Source organism: Nymphalis io, chromosome 28 (genome assembly GCF_905147045.1).
Source record: "Nymphalis io chromosome 28, ilAglIoxx1.1, whole genome shotgun sequence".
In the NCBI taxonomy this organism is placed as follows: Eukaryota; Metazoa; Arthropoda; class Insecta; order Lepidoptera; family Nymphalidae; genus Nymphalis; species Nymphalis io.
The window spans coordinates 5212547-5221553 of record NC_065915.1 but is presented as its reverse complement, the minus strand read 5'-3'; the positions used below and the strand labels follow the sequence as shown (position 1 = coordinate 5221553).

General features: G+C 34.0%; 1 protein-coding gene across 1 annotated transcript; it reads left to right on the top strand.

Annotated features, from left to right (window-relative positions):
• The first annotated feature begins 358 nt into the window (after positions 1-358).
• LOC126779026 (serine proteinase stubble) lies at positions 359-5667 on the top strand. Its single transcript, XM_050502775.1, has 8 exons — positions 359-575; positions 804-996; positions 1514-1637; positions 3083-3212; positions 3354-3474; positions 3887-4134; positions 5157-5264; positions 5489-5667. The coding sequence occupies exons 1-8, from the start codon at positions 359-361 to the stop codon at positions 5665-5667; spliced, it is 1320 nt and encodes a 439-aa protein (XP_050358732.1).
• The last annotated feature ends 3340 nt before the right edge of the window (positions 5668-9007 follow it).

The window sequence follows — 9007 nt, the reverse complement described above, 5'->3', positions numbered from 1 at the left end:
AACAAAAATACAGCTGTTATTTTCGTATAGAGTATAAGTGACCTTATGTAATTATAGCCCAATGAAAAACACTTTCTCTGTTAGTAGCAAGTATATATTGTTTTTAAACATTATTTGTATAAAACTCGGATTAAAAACTTAAATAAAAAATTACCAATTTAAATCGTCGTTAACAAAATAAATTAAGCTACCGCTATTTTTTTATGTAATGCCAAAAGTTACTTATTAAACATTAAGCAAATTCACCGTTCATTCTATTAATATCTATTTTTTAATATTATTTGTTTCAGAAACCATTTCATATTGACCGGCCAGTTACAATTCACGCTATGTCCGAACACCATAAAAAACCTTCATTATGTCGACGGTGAACCACGATGACACATGGATATATTTTCTAAACTATGGAAATGATAGAACTAGCAATAGAAACTCACATACAGACAAAGTGTTAAAGAAAAGAAAAAATGTTTTTAATATCACAAAATGGCGGCCTAAAACAAGATGGCGGGTGACTGGAAGGATGTTAATAACGTTTATGATTTTGAACGTAATTGGGGTGACTCATGGAGAAAGTAAGATTATTGTTTATGAAAATTTGGTTTTTATGTTTTTTCAATTTCTTTTCTTAATTGAACAATGTAAAGGATTAACTTTATACAGTTCGAAATAGAGATTTTTTTTAATTTGGGTGATAATCATTGGGCACCGTAAAATTCCAGGGATTCTGAGACGAAAATAAAATTATATATATATATATCTTTTTGCAAAATATAAATAAAATATGGTAACTTATTTTCCAGGTCTAACGAGTCGCGTGCTGGCTTCCTTCCTCGGCTACCCCAGCTCGTGCAACATCGGCACAGAAGTGAGACCTTGCACATTGTCTCTCACTTGCTGGCTTCGAGGCGGAATCAGGGTGAAGGGATGTGGTAGCGGCTGGCTGTTCTCCTGCTGTGTGGCAGCTGAGCCTTTGAGGAATGACTTTGATAATACGTATGTGAGCTTTTACAAACTCTTTTGGCGTTACTGTAGAATTGAAGCATATCAATTGTAATCATAATGATTATATATTTTTACGATTGTACTTTATTATTGGTATTACGACCAGAACAAGGATTGCATCAAATCCCTGAGAATATTACAACTAAGTGTGTGTCTTTGTTTATATATAGTATATAGTATATTGTGTGATATAATTATCGCGTTAATTAATTCGTAGTAAATAATTACAAAATAATGTGTGAGAAATTAGACGTACGTTGTATTTATAAAAATTACCGTTTGTATAATGATTTTTATTTAAATACCTAATGTTTTTGTAAAACATCGTTTTCAACTTTAAAATCTAGGTTTTGCGGGTATGCCGTAACATCGATGCAAAATGGCGGACTACTAAAATTGTTTAAAAATAAATAGCATATCACTAAGCAAAAATATTATACTTAATCCACAATTTATTCATTTAATACAAGCTATTTAATAGAATACAGAACTTCTTAATCAATTTCAGGATACCTTCTGCAGACTGGAGGTACGAATATAAGGTTGTCCCGCCAAAGTTGCGTCAGGTTCCACAACGAAACGTGGTACCCACCAACGTCTTCCGGCGAAGAGTTGACGATGATGTCAGTCAGGTATAAATATACTTCAAATATAAGGTACAAATTGAAATTAATAATATATCCCATCAAAAACATAAATGTGAAATGAGAGCCAAGTTCAACGACAAAAGAAGTAAGATCTAAATGGGTGCCAAGTTCAATGGTCAGTCCTGAAATTTATTTACAATAATATAAAATGTTTTATAACAACTTAAAATATCATTTTTTCTTATAACTTAGAATAATATATTGTACCAACTCGCATTGGAGCAGCGTGGTGGAATAAGCTCCAAACATTCTCCTCAAAAAGGGAGAGGAGGCCTTAGCTCAGCAGTGGGACTTTTATAGGCTGTTACTTAATATATTGAAGCCTAAAGTCTGAGCCATGTGGATGCCAAATTTGAACTTTCTAAGTCAATAGAGGTTAGAGTTTTGATCTATAGGTCAATTAATATCTAAAAAACCGTTTGAGGTGTGTTTATGAAATTTGGAGCACATATGTATCTCGCAGGTCCTCAATACATGAGCTAAATTTGACATGTTTATGTAAAATAGTTTTTGAGTTATAAGAGGGTCAAAAGTGGTTCCAAATGGTTCGTGTAATATTACACACAGTGCTGCTCGTCAGTTCTGTTAGCTTGGCTTTGGCCTGATACGCTACCGTGTGTCTAGATTTGTAAGTAAGTCTTTAAATGTGCCACTAATAGGTTAATGCTTTTTCTTCTTTAGAGAAGGTTTAAAGTTTATTCCTGAAAGCTTCTAAAATACGGGTTAGTCCACATGTGGTAGATTTTCATCCGACTTATGCAAAAACGCAATGAACGGTAATAAAATATAATTCAAATTAAAAACCTTAAAATAATAAGTTGTACTGATTTGCTAACGAATCGCATCTTCCCGACTGTACTGGCCGTCGTCGCGTTTGGACTCTACTACCACTTACCATCAGGTAAAGTAGAGTCATTTGCCATCCCGGGGCATATAAAAAAAATAAAATCGTGGTGAATGTGTGAAATATACGTACGATACAAAATACTTTTCGTTAAGTCCCTAGCACGATTAAATTAAATCTAAAGTTACTATCAATTCGGAATGTAGATCCTATCGAGAAGAACTGGTAAGAAATTCAGTAGTTGCCCTTTTTCTGACTATTATGTTTTTTTTATAGAATAGAAAGGCGGGCGAGCATATGGGCCACCTGATGGTAAGTGGTCACCAACGCCCATAGACATTGGTATTGTAAGAAATGTTAACCATCGCATACATTAATATACAAATTGGTATACATTTTGTAACACTATTTTTATATAAACAATAATAAAGTGTATTTCTTAACATATAACGTTGGCCTCCTAATTAATTAATTAATTAAAAAAATATATAATACGCCTTATTAATTAATGTTTTCTTAACGTGAGATGAGATGATAAGATTTAATAATGCTAAAAAATAAACAGATTCTTAATCTCCTCTTCCAGGTCGATTGCGGTCTTCCATCGACGAGAATATTACAGAAAAGGATTATTGGGGGCAGAGAAGCGAGGTTTGCTGAGTTTCCATGGCAAGCTCATGTCAGAATATCGGAGTTCCAGTGCGGTGGTGTATTGAGTGAGCTATCCTCTAATAAATTGTGTAGTTTTTAATTGCTTTTTCATATTATATTATCAGCAAATCAGTTGTTTGCGGTTGAGAATTATTTTTTATTTTTCAATTTTAAATTTCTGATTTTTTTGTGATAATTAATTTCAGTATCGCGATGGTTTGTCGCGACAGCTGCGCATTGCGTCTCGCGTGCTCGGCCTCGTGATATCGCTGTGTGGCTTGGAGCCCTGGACACGACCGCTGGCACTCACACTGCTAGAAAGCTTGGGTATATATTCAATTAGATTATTTACATTGGATCTTTCAAAATAAATATTTGTAAAATCCATCCAATTCCGGTGTCTTCTCCAACCGATAATAATTAGTGTATTATGCTTCCTCACGTGCCTTAGATTTAGTTCGTGGTGGGGCTTTGCGAAAGCACGTCTGAGTAGGTACCACCCACTGATCATATTTGCTACCGCCAAACAGTAAACGTAGTATTGTTGTGTCCCGGTTTGAGCCCGTGAACCTGTATAACTAAAAGCATAAAGGATATGGTGCGTTTAAGATGTTAATATTTCTTACAGTGCCAATGTCTATGGGTGTTGGTAACTTACCATCAGGTGGCTTACTTCTCAGTCTGCCTAAGTAATATAATTTATTTTTTATTAGGTAATAGACATAGTCTAATTTTGCAGGGTTGCTCAGAAGATTTTGCATCCTCTATTCCAATTTCGAATGACTCAACCAGATAGATACGATATTGCACTTCTCAAGCTATCAAGGCCGATCACCTATACGAGCCACATATTGCCAATATGTTTGCCAGATGTGGACCTAGAGTTACGTGGGAAGTCAGGAGTGATAGCCGGATGGGGGAAAACTGATGCTAGTAATGGTCATACTGGCACGAACTTATTGAGGTCTGCAACCGTTCCTATTTTGAGTAAGTATCTTATTAGTGACGTTTTTTTAACTTGACGAAAAATATATCTCGGTTCTATTTCGGGTACTACCTTAAATAGTACATTTTTATGTATCTCATATACTTTTTAAATAAATATCTCCTTCAATACACACATAAGCCGTGTTTACGCTATAAAAAAAATTAACGATTAAGATCAGCCGAGATGGCCTAGTGGTTAGAACGCGTGAATCTTAACCGATGATTGTGGGTTCAAACCCGGGCAACCACTGAATATTCATGTACTTAATTTGTGTTTATAATTCATCTCGTGCTTGAATGTGGACCGACGACCTTAAGAAGGTGGCGGGCACCAACTGGATGCGGAAGGCGGAGGACAGGGAGCTTTGGCGCACCTTGGGAGAGGCCTATGTTCAGCAGTGGACAACGATTGGCTGTTGATTGATTGATTGATTTGAATGTGAAGGAAAACATCGTGAGGAAACATGCATGTGTTTAATTTCATTGAAATTCTGCCACATGTGTATTCTACCAACCCGCATTGGAGCAGTGTGGTGGAATAAGCTCCAAACCTTCTCCTCAAAATGGAGAGGAGGCCTTAGACCAGCAGTGGGACATTAACAGGCTGTTTCTAATTTGACTTAAAAGCTGAGATGGTGAATGAAAATCTTAAAGGAATATTGCGGGTTTAAATTTGCACAAGCGCTAAAATTTCATATCCTTAAGCGCAATTAATCTCGTGCTCGACGGTGAAGGAAGACGTCATCTAGAAACCTGCATGTGTCGGATGAAAATCTTCCACATGTTTATCCATCAACCCTTTACAAACCGTTTAAACTATCTCCTCAAACAGACCTTAGCCCAGCAATGGGACATAGAGTTTATTTAACTAAAGAATGAGAAGCATTTCCTTGAGCATTACAAGAGTTTATGGATACGCAATGATTACCAATATGATATTATATACGAGTATACATATCTTTGTTCTATTAAAACTTCTAATACATAACTTTTTCAAGTATTTGCTTGCTTTACTTTTCCAGGCACTGAACAATGTATAAATTGGCACCAAAGCAAGCAAATCTTGGTAGAAATCCACTCTGAGATGATATGCGCTGGGCATTCCGATGGTCACCAAGATGCTTGTCTGGGTAAGCCATATTTATCATATGAACATATTAATTTTACATGTTTATTTAAAAAAGGGGAAGGCCAACTGGAAATGGGAGCCTGATGTTAAATAGTCACCAATGCCTATAGACATGGTACTGTAAGGAAAACTAATCATACCTTCCATCGCCAATGCGCCACCAACCTTGGGAACTAAGGGAGCGAAAATATACATATATGCAATATTATTCTTATAACTTTCTAGGTGACTCTGGAGGTCCTCTAATAGTCCTGGACAGCGGGAGGTATTACTTAGTGGGTATCACGTCAGCTGGCTTCGGTTGTGGCGTAGACCACCAACCTGGTATATACCATAACGTGAAGATTACCGCTAGCTGGATTAAAGAAGTTCTCAGTCCAACTCCTAATTTTATAGACTTTTGATATTATTTACAACAATTAATATTTCTAATGAATCTGACAGTTAACGTTTCGTACAATTGGCCGTTAGTTTTAAAAGTTATATTATTATAGTGCAATGAATGCTTGACTGTCTATTTTAACTTAATATTAGTATATTGTACGGGACCAATGTTATGTAAAAAAAAACAAACCGTTAGTACTTTTTGTAAAATTTTATATTGTGATATGTTATTATGAATGTTAATAATTATCGATTATATATATAAGAAATAAAGGCCAAACGATAACCATAGCAATTGCAATATGGCGATCGTGGCTCATGACGTCATATGCTATGACATTTAAAAATACTAATCTAACGATACTCATTTGTGTATTTGAATGTAATATATATTTATTTTTATATTGCTTAATATTTCTTCGTAAATAATATTGAACACCATCGGATTTTTTCTATTTAATTTAGTAACTAAAATTTAGTTGATTAAAATTTTTAAAAAACACATTACGCGCTAAGAACATTTGTTACGTTATAATTTCAACGTGCTGATGATGTCGAGAGGAGGAATAAATGCATTATAAAAGAAATAATATTTTTATAAATAGAACACTTAATCATATAAATAAAAATCGTCAAGCCTTTTACGCGAGAAAGCTTCCAACTATATATATGAATAACTTTTTTATTATTATATTTATCCATTTATGACGAAGAACAACATTCAAATACCCAATAGTTGATCTATTTAAGATTATTATATATTCGCTCCGCTGCGATATAGCCGGGTGATAAGAATGTAAAAAATATGTCTATATAATAAAATACACTATAATTAGTAATAAAGAACAATTAAATCTGAAAATTAAGATGCATTTCTAATTGAGTCATTAAATATAAATTAATATTAACAACTCATTAAGGGTCAATCCAAACATCACAGTCATTTAAATATAATGATTGAAGTACGTCTGTATGTATCCTAAAACTGACTTAAGTCATATTCATCTAATATTTATAATTAAATATGATTAAGGGAACCACACATATATTTTCTTATATGCAAAGTCATTTAAATTTCTTTATATTGTTTTCATTTTGGCAAATTGTCAGATGATGGTGAGTGGTCACTTTTTATTGGACCCTCCTTTGATTACACGAACCTGTTAGTTATCTACTAGTGGTGATGGGTCTTTCAGCCAATGACCAGTTGAGACCGAGCCAGCACAATATGCATATACAATATGCACAGCGATTGGTGCAAGCTGGCACGCATAAGCAACTGAAAGACGTCAGCTTTAAAAGAGCCTAAGATGTTACGTCCTGTTTACCTGTACATACACTGGCTCACTCACCATTCCAATTGGAATCTCTCAACATAGTATGCCTGCTTGGAACTACTGATAAGTTTGTAGACGAGAAGTACACCAATTAAAGATAGGTCTAGTGGTAGGCCACTAGAGCACGTTGCTTTAAAACAATTTATTTATTTTACTGACAATTACAATACACATTGTTCATTTGAAACACATTTATTTTACACTAACCACCACTTAGTGACCTATATATACGGACAGACATAATGCTTTCACTTATTAGATATCTCAAGAAATTAATATATTTTTTTATTTATTTGCCATTATTTTATTTTATTGGCTGATTTGATCTCTATTTATTTTTGTTTTTATTGTTTTATTAAAAAATAAATTATTCAAAATTTTTTGTTTGTTTTAATAAACAACCCGTTGAAGTCTTGGAACTTACACCACCACGCAGCTCCATAATAGGTTGATGGGTGCACAAATGGCAGGACATTATCTAATACATGTGTACTCACGATCTTTTCCTTCAACGCTGAACACGAGGTGAATTATTACTAATTGAGAACATGAAAACTCAGTCGGTACCCAGATTTGAAAACGTTATCTTCAATAACGTTTGATGTTATTCTGTCTATCTGTGATTTTAAGCAGCCTCTTTTTAAAATTATATATCTATTCGCGAGTTACCAAAACCAAACAAACCATTTTTTACCTTAGACAATCGCCGCTACGTGATAATTTAAATATTTTATATGTATATATTATGATTATCAATCAGTTCAAATTGTAGATTTTAAAGGAATTTCATCACAAACAGAGTTCCACGCTCGCGAGGCCGCGGGCCTTATTAGTTTATAATATTTGATTATCTTGTTACACACACGGCATTGTAATGTAATTAGTATTACTATTATTATAGTGAGATGAATTATGTGTGAACGTAATAAACGCTCGTGTCACTTATCATTATATTCAAAAATTTGTCAACGATTTTGAGAACGACAGCATTTTAGTTTTGATTACATATTTTTCATTATAATTATTTATTATTCTCTGGATGCGTTCGTTTCATACCCAAGGTGTAATTTTATTTTAGATGTATATAAGTGCATTACTATGACGCCAGTAAGTATTCGAACTCTAAGATCACCCACCAGGAAGGTCTCGAGCTCTGGCAGGACTGAGACTCGTAAAGGATGACAAATGAGAATCGAAATCAAAAAGAACTTCTCCTTAGAAATAATATTTGGGCAATAATATTTATTAAATTCTTTTATTGAAATGAAAACTTCTTTAGGCGCGTTGCGCTTGTTTATCGTTGGGGATAGACTCTTGGCTTCGAATCACCGACATGCTAATGTTAACATAATGAAATCGTCGAAACAACAAACAAATTAAGTTTTGTGAAAATTAATGTGGATAATAATTATTGAAATTTATCTAAATACTAACGATATATGCAAATAATATAAGTGTATTTTAACTATTACTAGTTAAATTAAGCTGTATTAATATTTTGTACCGAGTTTGCGACATACTGTATATTTTGATGAATAAAAAGCTATATAATAAAAAGGGATAGAATTATTACTTGGAGTACCAATAGATTAAACAATTTCAAATTTTCATTTCTTTTTGAATACCCTATTGCCTTTATTTTATTTTTTTCTGTAACTTTTTTTTCTTCATAATATGTTAAAATATGCAAATGTAATTTACTGGTGGTAGAGCTTTGTGCAAGCTCGTCTGGGTAGGTACCACCCACTCATCAGATATTCTACCGCAAAACAGCAGTACTTGTTATTGTTGTGTGTGTTGTGTCCGGTTTGAAGGATGAGTGAGCCAGTGTAATTACAGGCACAAGGGACATAAAATCTTAGTTCCCAAGGTTGGTGGCGCATTGGCTATGTAAGCGATGGTTGACATTTCTTACAACGCCAATGTCTAAGGGCGTTTGGTGACCACTTACCATCAGGTGGCCCATATGCTCGTCCGCCTTCCTATTCTATAAAAAAAAAAAAAATTAAAAAAAAAAATGCTT